General features: G+C 44.2%; 1 protein-coding gene across 1 annotated transcript in view; it reads left to right on the forward strand.

Moving 5' to 3' along the window:
* The window catches only part of LOC126412045 (uncharacterized), an 84,903-nt gene that overhangs the window by 17,516 nt on the left and 47,075 nt on the right, over window positions 1-20,312 (forward strand). The window contains exons 6-7 of the mRNA XM_050081425.1: window positions 8,978-9,070; window positions 9,436-10,240. Of these exons, the coding sequence (XP_049937382.1) occupies window positions 8,978-9,070; window positions 9,436-10,213 (871 nt within the window). The 3' untranslated portion in view covers window positions 10,214-10,240. The remainder of the gene's footprint in view (window positions 1-8,977; window positions 9,071-9,435; window positions 10,241-20,312) is intronic.

Below are 20,312 nucleotides of genomic sequence, written 5' to 3' on the forward strand. Positions count from 1 at the left end.
AGTATTTTGCAGCTGTGACTTATTAAACTGATAGTTCGGTAATTTTCCCATCTGTCAACACCTACTTTCTTTGGGATTGGAATTATTTTATGCTTCTTGAAGTCTGAGGGAATTCTGCCTGTCTCATACATCTTGCTCACCAGATGGTAGAGTTTTGTCAGGACTGGCTCTCCCAAGGCCATCAGTAGTTCTAATGGAATGTTGTCTGCTCCCGGGGGCCTTGTTTCGACTCAGGTCTTTCAGTGCTCTGTCAAACTCTTCACGCAGTATCTTATCTCCCATTTCATCTTCATCTACATCCTCTTCCATTTCCATAATATTGTCCTCAAGTATATTGCCCTTGTATAGACCCTCTGTATACTCCTTCCACCTTTCTGCTTTCTCTTCTTTGCTTAGAACTGGGTTTCCATCTGAGCTCTTGATATTCATATAAGTGGTTCTCTGATCTCCAAAGGTCTCTTTAATTTTCCTGTAGGCAGTATCTATCTTACCCCTAGTGAAATAAGCATCTACATCCTTACATTTGTCCTCTAGCCATGCCTGCTTAGCTATTTTACACTTCCTGTCGATCTCATTTTTGAGACGTTTGTATTCCTTTTTGCCTGCTTCATTTACTGCATTTTTACATTTTCTCCTTTCATCAGTTAAATTCAATATTTCTTCTGTTACCCAGTGATCTCTACTAACCCTCATCTTTTTACCTACTTGATCATCTGCTGCCTTCACTACTTCATCCCTCATAGCTACCCATTCTTCTTCTACTGTATTTCTTTCCCCCATTCCCGTCAATTGTTCCCTTATGCTCTCCCTGAGACTCTGCACAACCTCTGGTTTAGTCAGTTTATCCAGGTCCCATCTCCTTAAATTCCCACCTTTTTGCAGTTTCTTCGGTTTTAATCTACAGTTCATAACCAATAGATTGTGGTCAGCGTCCACATCTGCCCCTGGAAATGTCTTACAATTTAAAACCTGGTCCCTAAATCTCTGTCTTACCATTATGTAATCTATCTGATACCTTTTATCCAGGGTTCTTTCATGTAAACAACCTTCTTTTATTATTCTTGAACCAAGTGTTAGCTATGATTATGTTATGCTCTGTGCAAAATTCTACCAGGCGGCTTCCTCTTTCATTTCTTAGCCCTAATCCATATTCATCTACTATGTTTCCTTCTTTCCCTTTTCCTACTCTCCAATTCCAGTCACCCATGACTATTAAATTTTCGTCTCCCTTCACCACCTGAATAATTTCTTTTATCTCATCATACATTTCATCAATTTCATCATCATCATCATCATCATCTGCAGAGCTAGTTGGCATATAAACTTGTACAACTGTAGTAGGCATGGGCTTCATGTCTATCTTGGCCACAATAATGGATTCACTATGCTGTTTGTAGTAGCTTACCCACATTTCTATTTTCCTATTCATTATTAAACCTACTTCAGCATTACCCCTATTTGATTTTGTATTTATAACCCTGTATTCACCTGACCAGAAGTCTTGTTCCTCCTGCCACCGAACTTCACCAATTCCCACTATATCTAACTTTTCCCTTTTAAATTTTCTAACCTACCTGCCTGATTAAGGGATCTGACATTCCACGCTCCAATGCGTAGAACGCCAGTTTGCTTTCTCCTGATAACGACGTCCTCTTGAGTAGTCCCGCCCGGAGATCTGAGTGGGGGACTATTTTACCTCTGGAATATTTTACGCAAGAGGACACCATCATTTAACCATACAGTAAAGCTGCATACCCTCGGGAAAAATTACGGCTGCAGTTTCCCCTTCCTTTCAGCCATTCGCAGTACCAGCACAGCAAGGCTGTTTTGGTTAGTGTTACAAGGCCAGATCAGTCAATCATCAAGACTGTTGCCCCTGCAACTACTGGAAAGGCTGCTGCCCCTCTTCAGGAACCACACGTTTGTCTGGCCTCTCAACAGATGCCCCTCCGTTGTGGTTGCACCTACAGTACGGCCATCTGTATCGCTGAGGCACGCAAGCCTCCCCACCAACGGCAAGGTCCATGGTTCATGGGGGGGGGGGGGGGGGGTCTGACTATATAGCATCTGCATATGGTTGGGCAACATTTATCAAATGTTGTTGTAAATTAAGGTTAAAAAATAGCTATGAATTTGCCAAAAAACGAAATTGGACTGAGTAAGTTACCTTGTTGTTTATCTTGTTGGCACTTTTTCTAAAGTTTCCAATACTTTAATTTTTTGGTATGTATTTAACTGCACTTTAAAGACTAAAATGCTATTGATATTGGCACTCCCCTTGCATGGATGGACTGATTAAGCCAGTGGACTGTTTATGACACTGAATCTGTATTAAGCAAAAGCTTTTCAAATAGGTGTATAACCATGCTGATTTAAATTTTTTGTGAAGTAACACGAGGTTAATGCTCACATGGTTATCTTGACTATAGAACATCGTATTCCAGTTGAGCTAGTGCTTGAGTCTTAATCACCCATTTCCTCCTTCCCTCTTCCAATTCTTTTCTCAGTTCTGTCTTCCTTTGCATGAACAGAATGTACATAGTCTTATTAACAGGGAAACTAAATTTGGGGGGGGGGGGGGGGGGGGGGCAGCTTTAAACAGGGCATTCCATAAGGATCAGGACATGGATTGTTACTGTATTTGGCACTCATAAATGACTTACTAAATATGTATAACAACAAAAATAACCAATTTTGGCACAACATAATGTAACGGGGTAGAAAAAAAAATAAAATAGAAAAGTCTCTCCTTACCGGGGGTTCTCGGTGACTTTCCGAACTCTATCTGTTTTCCTAAACCTCTTCAGTCCTTTTCCTGCACCCCCCTTTCTTCCCCTTCAACCCTTATGCCAGGAGGAGGAGTCACTGGCTCTGAAAGCTTTCATAAGTAAAACTTTTTTCTTTTTTATATGTGTGTTCACCTTCTGCCACTTCGTGAGTAGATTTTTTATCTATCCAATTAAATTGTTAAATATGTAGGAGTACTCTTACGGAATTGTTAAGTTTGCTAGTAACATAAAGAAACCTTGTCGGTCCAAAAAGTTTCAAGACTGGAGTAATAAAAAACAGAAGTTGAGATGGTGATTGTAATGCTTCAGGTGTTCTAAATAGTCACTCCCCACTTGAGAACATTCCACAGAATGGTCATATTGTCAGAAAAGTCCTCCTCTGGGATACTGTGCAACTATGGTTACCAAATCACCTGGGTTATCTGGCTTCTACTTGGTTATCAATGTTCTTTCTCAACTCTGGTTACAAATTTAAAAAAGAAAATCCGATTTTTGGACTCCCATGTCAAGTTGGTTCTGTGATGTGAAGTGTCATCTGGCAGACTGAAATCAAAACTGGAAGGAAATTGGAAGAGATAAAAGCATAATGAGATTTTCACTCTGCAGCGGAGTGTGCGGTGATATGAAACTTCCTGGCAGATTAAAACTGTGTGCCGGACCGAGACTTGAACTTGGGACCTTTGCCTTTCGCAGGCAAACATCCCCCAGGCTGTGGCTAAGCCATGTCTCCGCAATATCCTTTCCTTCAGGAGTGCTAGTTCTGCAGGGTTCGCAGGAGAGCTTCTGTAAAGTTTGGAAGGTAGGAGACGAGGTACTGGCAAAAGTAAAGCTGTGAGGACGATGCGTGAGTCGTGCTTGGGTAGCTCAATTGGTAGAGCACTTGCCCGCGAAAGGCAAAGGTCCTGAGTTCGAGTCTCAGTCCGGCACACAGTTTTAATCTGCCAGAAAGTTTCAGAAAAAAGCATGTTGGCAACAATTCTGGCACTCATTGATTGTTGTGACATGATGCCTTGCTCTTACACTTAGCTACTATGGAGTAACTTTTGTGCTTTCCTGCACAAAAGTAAGTTGGAATTTAACATGTATGTGTTCGATGTTCATATTAATTTGTTACTTAAAGCTTGACTGTTTGTGCCTTCATTTTATAATTAATGGAATCTAGGTATTGATGGCTCCAGTATCAATCTGATTCTGTATACATAGTGTGTAGGGTCATGGCAGTAATGAGATGCTGAAACTGACTGTCTAAATAAAATAACTTCTAGGATTGATCCTTCATGTAAATATATGCTGTGTTGTTTTGTGCTAAGTTCGTATTGATATAAAATCACCCATGATGAATTTTTCCAGGAAATAAATGTCCAATTTTTTTTGCATCCACATGTCATTTTTGTTGGGACTCAAGGTGTGTGGGACAAACTTTGTGTGTGTGTGTGTGTGTGTGTGTGTGTGTGTGTGTGAAGAATGTCTTAAATCTTGATGTTGCGATTTGTTACTTAACAACTTTAACACATTATGGCCACATGTCCCCTACTTAACACTGCCTACTCACAACCAACTGGTCGAATGTGCATCTGTTGTTTACAGTTGTTAATTCAAGTTCCCACAGTTAATTACTGCACTAATGTCGCTTATATGCCAGGAAAAAATAAGTGTCGGAACTTTTTGGATGGGCAGTTATTACTCAAGAACCTAGCAAAACACACATAGCCAAGATATCAATTGATCAGGATTATATGATACACTGTAGAAAATTTAAATATAAAAACTCCAATCTCTAAACGAAATCACATGTCTAAAATTTGTAAGACAGTGGGTACCGAAGTGTGTGTTCCGTTGTTGGTGTTGGGCTTGTTGAGATTCCCAATTTCTTGAATTGTTGCATGAAAGCTTGTTGAATACCTGTGTACGACACTGTATTAACACCACTCTGAATTCTAGAGATGGATACAAAATCTATTTGAAAATTACTTTTGTGTCTTCTGTTATGGTTGTTAGATGACAGTTAAGATGAAACTGATTTTTGTCACCAACAAAAATCGTTGAGTAAATATACGGGTAAGTTGTGTAAGAATTCAGAGATCCTTAACAATGACTTTGAAAGATAGGCAGTTATCTGGTTTACACAGTATTCGTACTGCTTACTTTCATTGATTAAATACTTTATTTACTTTAGGTGCTCTGCCCCAAAAGAGTATCACATATATTTGCTATGTAAACTTTAGTCAGTTTATCATAAGAGTTTACTTTCCTGTTGGCCCAGTTTCTTCATTCTCTTGGACCTCAACTTTCTTTCTTTGTCTGAAATTACCCTTCCCATTGTTTGTCTTGGTTTTTTTGTCTTTGATTTTATTGACTTTTGTCTTTTTTAAAAATATCCTGTTGTAATTGGTAGTTCTTTTATACCTTCCTTGATTTTCATAACCTGTTTCACCATTATTCTTCAGGCGGTTCTCTTTCCTGGTATCCTCATTAGGTTTTCGAAGAAGGAAATGGGTTTCTTCCTTATTGTCCTTGTTTCTGGTTTAATTTCTGTGTAGACTGTTAATTAGAAGCTAGTCTCAAGAGTCCACTTTTTTGGTGTTTTCATGTTTATCCATGTTCTGATTATTGTTCTTTTTGTCTTGAGAATTGCGTCTATTTCTGAAGTGTTAATTGTTTAGAAAGCAGTTTCACTTACATACTTTTTTTGCCTGTATAACTAATTTGTTGTGCTTTAATGTTGTGACTGTTGAGAGGCATTTTTGTTTTTGTATTCTTGATGACATGTTGTGATTTTGTCAGTTTTTTAAATGCTGTCTTATCACAAAGGTTTTCTATTGAGTTTAGGTATTATGACTTCTCCAACATATTTAAATTTGTTTAAAATTTCGATTTTTTTTTTTTTTTTTTTTTACAAGGGGTGGGCCAGTTAACAAAGGGTATTTCTGATTTTTCAAAGGATTTTCTAAGGCAGTTTTCTAAAAGATCTCCTGCAGTTATTAAATATGTTGTCTAGTTTCCTGAGTGGTGTTGGACTGGAAAACAAGGTCATCAGTGATTCCCAGGCAGTTAACTTTGTGTTGTCATTGGGTCTTACAATTTTGATATTCTTGAAGTTAACCTTGTCCCATTCTCTCACTACATATCTCAATGGACACCTAAATTTGTTTGTGTCGGGAATTATTCAGAAAGTACTTGATAAAATCTATTATAAACTTCAGGATCTTATTTTATCTTGCTCTTTTGTTAAATTTGAGGTCTATGTGAAGCTAGTTCTCATATGTAATGACCAAAGATGAACTGGCACTATCACTTGTAGTACCTATAGATTATCTATTACATGATCTGTTAATTGGTAAATCATGTGAGTGCTTTCACATGTGGCTTTGCCTTTGATCATGTACACCTTCCGGATTACAGGACTGGAGTAGGAACAGCCATGGGTACCAGGATGGCCCCCTCGTACGCCAACCTATTTATGGGTAACTTAGAGGAAGCCTTCTTGGTTACCCAGGCCTGCCAACCTAAAGTTTGGTACAGATTTATTGAAGACCTCTTCATGATCTGGACTCACAGTGAAGAACAACTCCAGAATTTCCTTTCCAACCTCAACTCCTTTGGTTCCATCAGATTCACCTGGTCCTACTCCAAATCCCATGCCACTTTCCTCGACGTTGACCTCCGTCTGTCCAATGGTCAGCTTCACGCATCCGTCCACATCAAACCCACCAACAAGCAACAGTACCTCCATTATGACAGCTGCCACCCATTCCATATCAAACGGTCCCTTCCCTACAGCTTATGTCTTCGTGGCAAACGAATCTGCTCCAGTCTTGAATCCCTGAACCATTACACCAATAACCTGAAATCAGCTTTCGCATCCCGCAACTACGCTTCTTACCTGTTACAGAAGTAAATAACCAGAGCCACTTCCTCATCCCCTCAAACCCAGAACCTCCCACAGAAGAATCAGAAAAGTGCACCACTTGTGACAGGATACTTTCTGGGACTGGATCAGACTCTGAATGTGGCTCTCCAGCAGGGATACAACTTCCTCAAATCCTGCCCTGAAATGAGATCCATCCTTCATGAAATCCTCCCCACTCCACCGAGAGTGTCTTTCCGCTGTCCACCTAACCTTCGTAACCTCTTGGTTCATCCCTATGAAATCCCCAAACCACCTTCCCTACCCTCTGGCTCCTACCTTTGTAAACGCCCCCGGTGTAGAACCTATCCCATGCACCCCCCCCCCCCCCCCCCCCCCCCCCCCCACCTACTCCAGTCCTGTAACCCGGAAGGTGTACACGATCAAATGCACATTCATGTGTGAAAGCACCAACATGATCTGTTAATGTACACGATACACATATACCATCATACACACATTTTCTCAGTGTTGACAAGCTGCTATCATATTTCACCTTCTAGGAATGTGACGCCCGGTTGTGAACAATTTCATAGAACTGCATTTAAATTATTTTGTCACCATTCATTTCATGTCAGTGAATTTAATTCTGTCGACAAATACATCCCATAGTGACTGTCAATATTCCTTAGAAGATTTTTAAGTAGAAATTCTTTTCATTCACTCACTCACACATGATGTTCTGTAAATCAAATGCTATGTCCATAAATGAAATATTTTGTACCCTCTGAGCCTTTGGGTCTGAGTGAAATGACCTGCCCCTCCTTTTTAACCTCCCTGAATCTATCATTCCTTTCTTTTTGAGGAAGGAACTAACAGTTGCAAAAACTAAGCTAGTGTTTTTGCATGTGCCTGTTGGCAGCACCTAGAATTTCACCTCCTTAAACTAATGACTGGGCACCCATTCTGTCTCCTTGTAATTATGTGAAACTAAAGATTTATATTTTCTTCAAAAAATAATATTCATTCCTAAGTAGGCCTGTGTAATGAAATAAGTATAGAAACTTAAAAATAGTTTGTTATAACGAGCGGAAAATAAATCTAGCAGCCCAAGAATTATGGGCAACAACAAATACTCTAGAGCAGGTTCTTCCAAACTGTGCCCCTGGGGCGCCAGCGCCCGCGATCGCCCGCGGTCAGCGCCCTGGGCGAATTTGTGTGCTGCTGCAGTGGCCGAGCCGTGCCACTTAGCTGGCCGTGCGGACCGCCCGAACGCCAGCCAGCAGATATATTTGTTCGTCCATTTTCCCTTCGGACAGAGGATGTCTCACAAGTGCTTCAACTAGAGCTGATTGACCTACAGTGCCATATCCGCCTGAAGGACCGCTTTCTTATGTGTAAAACTTCGGATGACTTTTACAGCTGTCTTCCACGAGAGAAATATCCTCTTTTGCACAAGCACGCGGCCAAAGTTCTCTCAATGTTTGGTTCCACGTATATTTGTGAGCGCTTATTCTCTCTTTTAAAGCTTGCTAAAACTAAGAACCGTTCATTCCTTGGTGATAAAAATATGACCAATTCTTTGAGGTTAGCAGTCTCACTGAATATTGTACCAAGCCTAGACAAAATCATTTCCTCGAAAAAGAAAAACATGTAAAATGTTAATTGTCTTCTTTAACAATGTTGGCTGTAAGAATTAAAGAGCTTTATATCCTTAATTCTATTTTAATAAATTTTCAGACTTGATCAGTTAAAATTATTACGTACAAAACAGCAATCTAGGAACCGATTTCTAAACTCTGAAAAGGGATACAAAACATTGTAGCACGAAGTATAACAAAAAATACTTACTTGTAACTACTAACAGTAACAATGAGACTCTATATCCCTTACATAATATTAATTCTAAAATAGAATATTTTGTTTGTTAGATCTGATCGTGGGACAGTCCAGCGCAGAGCAGTGGTGTGCGGTCTCACTCGACCTGCAGCTCTCTCTCTCTCTCTCTCTCTCTCTCTCTCTCTCTCTCTCTCTCTCTCTCTCTCTCTATGCCGACACTACTAGCGATACTAGCGACACATGGTCGCGGACGGGGCGCTGAACTACACTGTCTTGCACCCGCGGGCGCGCCCGCCGGGCGCAATTCTTGGATGAGCCTGCTCTAGAGATTGGTCATGACCAAACAGCAAACACAGTAACAACACAGTGTATTGCTTACTTTAGTGGTTGATGTTACTGTGTTACATTGTTTACAGGGGTGTGTAAAATGTCAGTGGATTGTAATTTGTTAATGAAGCATTAGCAACAGGTTTTATAAAGTAAATTTTGTCTTTGTGAACAGGTTCTTTAACAGAGATGTCAACTGTGTCCGTGATTTTTTCCGAAGGCGATTTGGATATGAAAGTACGCTGTATCCATCATTCAGCGATATCATGTAAGAGATGTTTCTTGATATTTACTTTTTATATTACTTCATATATCAGAAATAAAATGTAGAGTAGACCGGGTGAAGTAGCCAACCCATAATTGTACACCCTCTGAACTGTTAGAAGTTGGATAGTAGTTGATATAACTAGCAACTGTTGTAATTTCAGTAAACAAATGTGCTCAAAGCTCTTAAAAGGAGACAAGGTGTAATTCCCTTTGTAGCACACTGTGCAGAGGAAAAAAAGGTTACAAACAATTTTTTGTACTGTGTCGTTGTTCAGTCATTCTGTGCATAGTCTTCGATGAAATTGTCAGTAATTGAACATTAAATCCTAATCTTCCTTTTTCTCATAAACGTTATCTCTCTTCCAGGAGAGAAGATACTTTGGATGTTGAGGTCCTTGCCAGTGGTTTTACACGGCAGATGGACAAATATCTCAACATTGAAATGGGCATTGAGGAAGATGACAGAACTGGTGACCTTGAGGATGACAGCAGTAGTGTAAATGTGGATGAACTGAGACAAGAAGTAGAAAATTTGGTACAAGAGGGATCATCTCAGAAGTCTGACAAACAGAGAAACGTAACAGAAGCTCAGACTGTGTACAGCTTGTCTGAAAGAGATGTCAAGGTAGAAAGTATTAGCACATGTGATGAAAGGACTGGGAATCAGGGTTCAGTAAGTGAATGTAGTTGTGTTGACGCAAAGCAGCAACATACAGAGGAGGGTGGAAATGAACACCTGCAGAAATGTGAAGAAAATTATGAAAAATTGTGCCAGAACACTGCAGAGCAATTATCTAGGGTCATTAAATTTAAAGATGAAATTGAAGAGCATGATAAGGAGAATTGTGAAGGCAGTGCCATGGGCCTTTCTCACAGTGATTATAATGATGATGATAACACAAGGGACTGTAACAGTGTAACAACAGGCTCATTTGACACTCGTAGCTTCCGCAGTACGTCCACTGCTGCAACAATTGCTCCACAGGCCATCCAAAGTCGTGTAAAGAAGTCATTGATGAAACGAGAAGCAGTGCTGGCTCGTCACAGAATGCGCGTGAAGGGGGAAGCAAGTGCTGTGACGCGTGCCCGCAGGGACAACAATGATACCATCAAGCAGTCAACTGGAATATGGGGCTGGGCGTAATATTCCTTAGCAGGCAGAACTCAAGAGGTGAGTGTGTTTAATGTGTCAAGTCAAATTATGCAGTAGAGAGTAGTGTAAGAGGGACTGAATGGTTCAGTCATTTAGATCCAGTCCCCTCCCCCATTGTGTGTGTTGCATGGGCCTCAAGCTATTGCAGCCTTTCTTCTCTCCTTAGCTGCATTCCCTTCCCCATACCCACTCCTCCTCCTCCTCCTCCTCCTCCTCCTCCTGCCCCCCTCCCCCCCCCCTTCTCCCTTGGTGTTTTCCTTTATGATGATCCAGCTATTTCCTTAGTTCCGCTATTCTTTTTTGGTCTTGTGTCATATGTTTCCACTCTCATTTTTTTATTATTGGCTTTTTCTGGTACCCCTTGGAGTTTGACATCCATTTATAAATTTTGTTTCAGTGGTGTGAACCATTTGGGGAAGAGCTCCCTCCCTAGCTTCTCTGGCATATGTTTCTCTCTCCCCTTCCTTCCCCACTAGATCACTAGCACATGTAGCCAGTTTGTGGGGTGGGTCTGTTAAGTATGACAACACAGGCATGATACTTCTACTACCTGAGCTGCCACCACCTCGTATACGCTGAGGAGTAGCAGCTCATCTTCTTGGGGCTTTGGAACTCCCAGCAATGACACCCGTGTCAGGTGACCTTTGCCACACTGCAGTGGCGTCCATAGAGTGAGACGCTGATCAGAGTGGGTGGTACAAGGCTGTCTGCTCTGCACATGAAGTGTGCTAAGCTCCATATCTCTGGCCGCTCTTCCGTGGCCGCCTCTTCAGACAGGAATGGTTCTCTCTCTGCTCCTGCTTTTGCTTCCTCAGACTACTACTGCCTGGCCACCCCATGGGAGAAGGTCCAGGCCCACCAGCTCAGGGCAAAACCCTTTCCCTGTTACTTGGTTTGTCCCAGGCAAGATGGGGAGACTTTTGCTGCTATCAAACTGCTCTTCTTTCGTAGAATGTACCAAAGATAAGTTTGGTAAAGTTGGCTCACTTACTAATGTGCGAAGTGGTTCCCTACTGATTAAGACCTCTTCTCTCAGTCAGTCCTTTTGTGCACTTAGGAGACATGTTCCTTTACACCACAAACCAACCAACCAACCTGGTGAACATCATTCCTCAATGGTCCTTACTTAAGACTCAGGGCATTATTTTCCTCCTTCTTCAACCTAACAAGTAACTCTGGACTAATCTGGCATGATGCAGCATTCATTTTGTCCAGTGAGTCCAGATAGGTCCTAAGGGCAATAACATTGATACTGGTGCTTTCATTCTGGCTTTTGAAGGGTGCTCTTCTTGACAAAATCAAAGTTACAGTTTACCGTTGCCATGTTAAGCACTATATCCCACCTCCAGTGTCTCCAATTTGGTTACATATCTTCGGGATGGGAGGCGAATCCTATTTGCGGGGACTGCAGCTGCTCTCTCCATGTGGCGAGTCCTTGCAAACCACCGTCCAAGTGTGTGAACTGTTCTGGTCCACATTTTCCTCACTCACAGAATTGCTTGATCTCTAGAAAGGAAAGGAAGCTCCAGGAATTCAAAACTCTCGACCTTGTAGCCTACTCTGAGGCCCAACATAAATTTGACCGTCTCTGCCTGACATCTTTGATGTCTACATTTACTTCTATTGCCTCCTCCCCCTCTTCCTCCCCTTTCCTCCTCCCTGGTGGTTCCCATTCCCTCCCCTTATGGAACCAATCCTTCTCCTCAGCTTCAGAAGAGACATTCTTCTCTAGCACCCATGGGGATGGGGCTCCCTCAAGGAACCCCCCTCCTTCAGGATAAGAAGCCTCCAATGGAACTGTAATGGTTTATATTGGCACCTTCCAGAATTGCAGCCTCTTATTTCTCGCTACTCTGTAGCTTGTGTTGTGTTTCAGGAATCTCATTTTGTGGGTACTCATTCACTGACTCTTTTTGGTTTCTAAGCCGTCTGTTGGAGCCAGGTTGGCCCTTTGCGATCCTCCTGTGGTGCCGTACTTTGGTCCACATGGACATTGTTAGTTCCTGGTTTCCTCTTCATACTGCACTGAAAGCAATGGCTGTTCGGGTCCATTTAGACTCTGTGATAATGAAATGCAATCTTTATCTCCCCCCCCCCCCCCACCCCAAGCGGCTCATGGTTCGTTCATTAGTCTGTGTGTGGCACCCACAGGATAGTGAGCTATTGCAGCCCATTCTTCCTTTCAGGGCTGCTTTTCCTTCCCCGTGCCCCTCCCTCCCCGTCCTCACTACTTCCCCACTATCCCCTCCTTCCCCTCTCTGTGTTATTACCTGTTTCAACCTGGTTATCCCCCTGGTTTCTTGTTTTGTTCCTCCTTACCTTTTCTCTTTCATCCTTCCTTTATGGCGTTTTTGGTACTCCTTTGGGATTTGACCTCCACTTCTATGTTTTCTCTCCATAGTGTGAGCCATTTGGAGAACAACTCAGTGGTATGGATTCCTTTCCTCCCTTCCTTCTCCTGTTCTGTCTCTGCTGTAGCCCCCCACCTCCCCACTAGGTCACAAACACTTGTAGCCAGTCTGCGTGGCGGGGCTATTGTGTACCCATCTGGCCTTAGCCCCCTCACAACACAGGGATACTTGAACTGTTGCCTCTCCACGTATGCCTAGGAATCGTCACTTGTCATCCCAGAGCTTCAGAACTCTCAGCAATGTGGCCGCTGTGCCAAAAAGCCGTTGCTATGGCTAAGTGGTACCTACCAGGAGAGCCCTTGATTGGAGTGGCAGATACTTCGTTTGTGAAGCATATCAAGCTCCAAAAATCTGGCCATTATTCTATGGCCATCTCTTCAGTTGGTAACGGATCATTGAATGCTGCTTCTTATGTCCCTTTGGCCTTCCGTTCCAGGGCTGCACCCGGGGATGAGTGCCAGACCTGGTCTAAGGATGTACGGGGAACATTCGCCGCCACAGAGCCATTATTTTTTGTGGAAAATGTCAGACAAGATTGGCTAAGTGCAGTGTCTCAGTAAGATGCAGTCGGATTCATTGTTGATCAAAACTACTTCTGCCGCCCAATCTGCAGCACTTTGTGTTTGTGACCATCTTGGCGACATCCCTGTGTCCATTACACCTCACCAGTCTTTGAATATGGTCCACGGCATCATCCCTTTGAGGTCTTCCAGTGGTGTCTACACACTGTACCGTACGGATACTGTTAGTACATGGATCCCACTTCATACCCCCTTGGAAGCAGTTGCTGTTAAGAGTCCACTTGGACTCTGCAATCATAGTTTGCAATCTCTGTCTCCCTCCTGACAGGCCACCTACATATGCTGTCCTAACTGCCTTCCTCCAGTAACTCCACCCTCCCTTCCTCTTCCTTGGGGATTTTAAAGCTAGTCACCCTTTGTCAGGTAGTGCTTTTTCATCTAGTCAGGGGGGGAGGTCCCTCATTGACCAATTTCTTGCAGACCACGACCTTTGCATTCTTAATGATGGTTTCCCTACTCATTTTAGTGCAGCATATGGCACTTTCTCTGCGATTGATCTTTCACTCTCTTCCCCTCCCCTTCTTCCTTCCATACAGTGGTCAACACACAATGACCTCTGTGATAGTGACCACTTGCCGTTGATTCTCTTGTTCCCTTCCTGACTCCCAATGATCTGATTACCACCCTGGACTTTCCTCATGCTGACTGGCTTCTGTAAGCCTCCTGGGTCATGTTTCCACCTTCTTTGTCAGGTTGTATTGATGAAGTCATCCATGATCTGTCCAATAAGATAACCCACACTGCGAGCATTGCCGTTCCCTGCTTTACGGGCCATGTTCGCCATCGACCAGTTCCATGATGGAGCACAACCATTGCCACCATTATCCGTGATCATCTTCTAACATATTAACCAGCACCTGTCCTCCGCCGCTCTTTTTACCTTTAAACATCTTCACACTAAAGCCTGCTACTTAATCAAATAGAGCAAATGGGTGTGTTGGGAACACTTTGTCTCCTCTCCTAGGTTCTTCTGTTCCTCCATCACGGATGTGGGCTACACTCCACACCCTCCAAGGTCGTCAGCAGGTTTTCCATTATGGGCCTTGCACTTCCAGGTGGCCTTTGTACAGATCCATAAGTTCTCGCAGAACACCTCACAACCTGTTTTGCGACGGCATTGGTGTCAGCCTCCTATCCAGCTGCCTTCCTCCTCCAGAAATAGTGAGCTGAAGCTTCCTGCTTATGTTTTACCCATTGTCAGGTATAATCCTATAGTGAACCTTCTGTGGAAAAGGAGCTGCTTCCGGCCATCTTCTTCCCACATCAGCTCTTGACTCTGATTCCGTCCATACCAATTGCTTCAACATCTTATTCCTCCACAACACCCATATCTCGTCCAGGTATTTAACAGTATTTGGCTCCAAAGCATTTTCCCCTCTCAGTGGAGAGTCAGTATTATGGATCCTATCCTTAAGCCTGGCAAAGATCCATCATCCCTTGATAGTTACTGGCCAGTCTGTCTGACCAATGAACCTTGCAAGTTACTAGAATGGATGGTGGCTTGTTGGCTCAGTTGGGTCCTTGAATTTCAGGAGCTCTTATCTCCTTACCAGTGTGGCTTTTGGGAGGTATGGTCTCTGATTGATCATCTGCTTTGAAAACCACAGTTCAGCACAAGCCTTTTTTCAGCACCACCATCTTGTCGCAGTTTTCTTTGATCTTTGTAAGGCCAACGACACAGCTTGGTGCCATCAGATCCTTCTTACACTCATGATTTGTATTCGCTAGTTTCTGTATCACCGATCATTCAGAGTCCAGGTTCACACTGTTCTGAGCTCTCCACAGACCCAGGAGAATGGCATTCCACAGGGCTCCGTATTAAGTGTCCTTCTACTTCTCATCAGTGTTAATGGACTTGTGGCCTCTGCTGGACCGTTGGTTACCCCTGTCCTGTATGTGGATAGTTTCTGTATTTGGGCAGATTCCCACTCCGTGGGCTCTGCAGAATGACAGTTCCAGGATGCCATTTGGCACACTTTGACGTGGACACTCTCGCACAGTTTTCAGTTCTCTCCCCTAAATAGAGGGTGGTGCTTTTCTGTCACTGTACTATGGTCTTCTTGATCTGGAGCTCTATCTCAATGCCCAACGTCTGACCGTGGTCTCTCAGTTCTGTATCTTAGGTCTTCTTTTTGACAACAAGCTTACTTGGTTGCCCCATATCCGTCATCTGAAGGTTGACTGTTTTCGTAAATTCAGTGTCCTTTGCTTCCTTGGCCACACCTCTTGGTGTGGATCGTTCAACCCTTCTCCACCTTTTTCAAGCATTATCTCTCACCTGGATTATGGTTATCAAGTTTCTGGGCAAGTGGCCCCTTCCACACTGCTCCTCTTGGACCTGGTTCAGCATCATGGTATCCATTTAGCCAGTGGTGCCTTTTGCACTAGCCCTGCCCCCAGGAGCTCAGCACTCTTTGGCATGTTTGTGCATGGATATCATGGGGCCCCAGCCTTTGCAACATCTTTTCCCTTCCATGCTGCATGTCTGTCCTCTTGCTATCCTTTTTCCCCTCCTGTGAGGAACATGTCTGGGGTGTTTTTGGGAATGCTCCCCACTGTCTGTAGCTGACATTCAAACTGTCTTACCACTGTTTTTCGTTCCTTTTTCCTTTCTTCTTTCACTTTCTCCTATCCTTCCTCCACTTTGGTGTTTGAGGCTCCCCTTTCTTCTTCTTCTTCTTCCCTGTGCACTCCTGAAGGCTGGCCCATGCATCTGACGCGTAACAGGTGACTGGGTAATTTGTAATTCCCAGCCCCAGACCAACAGATAGGGTTCACACATACCCCGTAGTACAGGTGAGGCCCAGGGAGGGATGATTACCTGGGCTGCTACCTTCCCAAAATGCTGATTGGTCCCTCTGTCAGGTGATGGGGAGGTGTGACCTGAGGTGGGAACAATCACCTAAGATGGGTGTACCCCCTTGTGAAGGAGGCCCACAGTTGGAAGGAGTGCACCATCGGAGATGCTGGCAATTGAGGGGGATTTCCTTGCAATGAGCCAATCGTCATCTTTGCAGTCCAAATCTACCAGACAAATGAAATGAAGCTCCTGATTCAAAGACCCTCCCAGCTGCACCACGGTTCCTCGTGTTTTCACATACTGAAGACAGTCAGCCTTTCACACTGGTAAATTCGTTTATTATTCAGAAAGGTGTTTATGCAATTGCCGGCCGTATGAAATCCTGCCCTCGTTTATGGAATGGCAATTCGCTTTTGGAGACTACATCTGATTCTTAACCAAAACAACTGCTTGCCACTTCACTTCTCCACGGCTATCCTGTTTGTGTCAAGGGCCATAGAACTCTGAATTCTTCGTGTGGTGTTATTTACAGTCGTCTGCTTGACTGTCCAACCTAGGCCGAAATACAGACAAACCTCTCTGATCAGCGAGCCTTTGCCATCCATCAGGTGATGAAAAATGCGGATGCCTTCTTAGTGCCCACACACACTCTTTTTCTCACTTTTGATGGAGTGGTGCTTCCATCCAAGATCAAATCAGGCTAAGAAGTTATTACAGTCCAACCATACATTCTGAACTCGATGTGCTGCTACAAGTGTCATTGTTTTGACCACACTCGAATGTCTTGTCAACACCCAGCCAAATGTGTAACCTGTGGTAGGGATGCGCATGAGGGCGATTGTCTGCTTCCTTCTCCCCGCTGCTTCAACTGCAGTGGCAACCATACCCCCTCCTCTCGAGGTTGTCCCGTGTATCTTGATGAGCGGGCTGTCAAAGAGATGCAGGTTAAGAAAAAAGTACCTTACACGCTCGTTCACAAGTTACTGCCTAATTGCAAACCCTGTGTTCTACCATCCGGCACTTGTAATACTGTTCTCACTACATTTCACTCCCCGAATGACGTGGCCCTGCAGACATGCGGCCTCAATTCAGCTCTGAGGTTGTCACCAGCTACACAACCGGTGGGCCAGAAAGGAAAGAGTGAATACTCCTGTGAAGACTTCCTACGTCCCTCCAGCCAACTAACATCTGATTTTTTCTCTGCTAACCGGAAAGGCTCGAAGAAGTCCAACAAAGGCAAACGGTCTTCTCCTTCAGCACTTGAAGATCCTCATTGATGGTGTCACCATGTGCTACCCTGGCCTGGCCAGCCTCCATATCGCTGGTGCGCACCACCTACCGTTTTTCTTTGTTGGACAATGCAGGCCAACAGCAGAAGAAAACACACTTTGGTAGACCTCATGCAGCAGCATCCTCCTGCCTCTGCCCCGTAGTAGCGAGTCTTCATACGCTGGTACTTGGTGGCTGCTGATGTGACAGCCCTTCATTTTTTCATCATGACTCTCCCTACCCGTCTTCAAGCTGTTGCAGTTCACCTTTTCCTTCTTCACTTGACCTTTTCTCTTTATATCGTTTACATCTCTCTGTCATTCGATGTCACCAGGGAGACTTCCTTCAGCTTATTGGGCAGCTACTTCATTCATTTTTGCTGCTGGGTGACTTTAATGCACACCATCCCCTTTGGGGTTCTCCCAGAAACTCTCAGAGAGGTGCCTTCTGGGCTGACCTTCTTAATCAACTTAACCTCTTCTGCCTTAACACAGGAGCACCCATGTTCCTTTCAGACTCCTCGCACACATATTCTCATTTGAACCTGTACTTGTGCACTGCACAGCTTGCCCATTGTCTCGAGTGATCCGTTCTTTCTGACACGTACTTGGGCGACCATTTCTTGTGTTTTATCCGTTTGCTGACTCCTACCCTACCTATGTGCACACCCAAATGGCAGCTTACTAAGGCCGACTGGAGGCCTTGCTCCTCCCTGGTGACCTTCGATGAACAAGATTTCCCCAGTTGTGATGACCAGGTGGAATATCGTACAAATGTTATCCTTACTGCTGCAGAATGTTCCATTCCTCGCACTTCCTCTGTACCACGCTGTGTACCGGTCCCTCGGTTGGCTGAGGCACGCTGCGATGCAATTTGCGCGCGGAGACGTGCTCCCTGCATTTTTAACCGTTATCGTATGATGGCAAACTGCAATCATTATAAACAGATGCATGCACAGTATCGTTGCGTTCTGTGGGATAACAAGAAAGCTAGCTGGATTTCATTCAGTAGTTATTTTAACAGTTCCACTCCTTCTTCCATCGTGTGGGCCAACCTCTGACGGCTCTCTGGGTCCAAGACCCATTCCCCAATTTTCGGCCTGACAGTATCAGACGATCATTGTGGACCCTCCAACACCTTGAGCTACCATTTTGCGGAAATTTCGAGCTCCTCCCACTATCAGCCTGCCTTCCTCCATCGGAAACGTGTGGAGGAGGCTCGGGTGATACTCTTTTCTTTTCAGAATCGTGAGTGTTACAATGCTGCCTTTACGGTGAGGGAGCTAGATTGTGCTCTCATTTCATCCCGATCCTCCGCCCCAAAGCCAGGTGCTGTTAACATTAAGATGTTGCAGCACCTTTCTCTTGCGGACAGGCTTAATAAGTACAACTGCATCTGAGCAGAGGGCATGTTCCCCAGATGCTGGTGTGAAGCTACTATCATACCCATACCTAAGCCTGGTAAGGACAAATACCTTCTTTCTGGCTACCGCCCCATCACTCTCACCAGCTGGGTTTGCAAGGTGACGGAACGTATGATTGATGCCCGGATTCTAGAGTCTGGCAATTTGCTAACCACTGCACAGTGTGGACCTCGAGTGTGCTGTTCTGCAGTTGACCATGTCATCACTTTGTCCACCCACGTCATGAATGGTTTCCTGCGGAAATCCCAGACTGTGGCAGAGTTTTTTTGATTTGGAGAAGGCGTACACCACCTGCTGTAGAACTGGTATCCTCTATACTCTTTACATGTTGGGCTTCTGTGTGTGCCTGCCCTGTTTTCTTCAGGCATTTCTACCAAGACTGGGTTTTCACGGTACGTGTTGGTCCTGCCTTCTCAGACACCTTTCTCCACATAGTGTGCCTCAGGGTTCCTTCCTGAGTGTCGTCCTCCTCGCTATCGCCACTAACCCTATAATGACCCCTCTCTCGCCAGGCATCTCCGGTTCCTTTTGTTGATGGTTTTGCCATGTATTTCAGTTCTGCACTCACCTATCTCATTGAGTGGCATCTTCAGCAATGTCTTGATCATCTTTACTCGTGGACAATGGCTTTCGTTGACAAAACCATCTTATTTTCCGTCGATTGGGATTGACGTACACTATGTGATCAAAACTATCCGGACACCTGGCTGAAAACGACTTAAAAGTTTGTAGTGGCCTTCATCGGTAATGCTGGAATTCAATATGGTGTTGGCCCACCCTTAGCCTTGATGACAGCTTCCATTCTCGCAGCCATATGTTCAATCAGATGCTGCAAGGTTTCTTGGGGAATGGCAGCTCATTCTTCACAGAGTGCTGCACTGAGAAGAGGTATCAGTGTCAGTTGGTGAGGCCTGGCACGAAGTCGGCATTTCAAAACATCCCAGGGGTGTTGTATAGGATTAAGGTCAGGACTCTGTGCAGGCCAGTTCATTACGAGGATGTTATTGTCGTGTAACCACTCCACCAAAGGCCCTGCATTATGAGTAGTTGCTCTTCAACAGTGGGAAGCAAGAAGGTGCTTAAAACATCAATGTGGGCCTGTGCTGTGATAGTGCCATGCAAAACAAGAAGGGGTGCAAGTCCCCCCCCCCCCCCCCCCCCCCCTTTAAAAATACCACCACCTCTGAATTTTACTGTTGGCACTACAAACCCTGATAGATGATGTGTACCGGGCATTCACAGTATCCACACCCTGCCATTGCATCACCACATTGTGTATCATGATTTGTCACTCCACACGACGTTTTATCACTGTTCAATCGTTCAATGTTTACACTCCTTACACCAAGTGAGGTGTCGTTTGGCGTTAACTGGCGTGATGTGTGGCTTACGAGGAGCCGCTTGACCATGAAATTCCATTTTTCTCACCACCTGCCTAACTGTCATAGTACTTGCAGTAGATCCTGATGAAGTTTGGAATTCCTGTGTGCTGGTGTGGATAGATGTCTATTACGCGTTACAAAACTGTTTGTATGAATTTCTGGTGGTGCAGTTGGTTTCTCCCACCATCTTCACTTCTTGGTCCTGTTGATTTTCCATTCGTTGA

The sequence above is a fragment of the Schistocerca serialis genome, chromosome 7 (genome assembly GCF_023864345.2).
Source record: "Schistocerca serialis cubense isolate TAMUIC-IGC-003099 chromosome 7, iqSchSeri2.2, whole genome shotgun sequence".
Taxonomy (NCBI): domain Eukaryota; kingdom Metazoa; phylum Arthropoda; class Insecta; order Orthoptera; family Acrididae; genus Schistocerca; species Schistocerca serialis.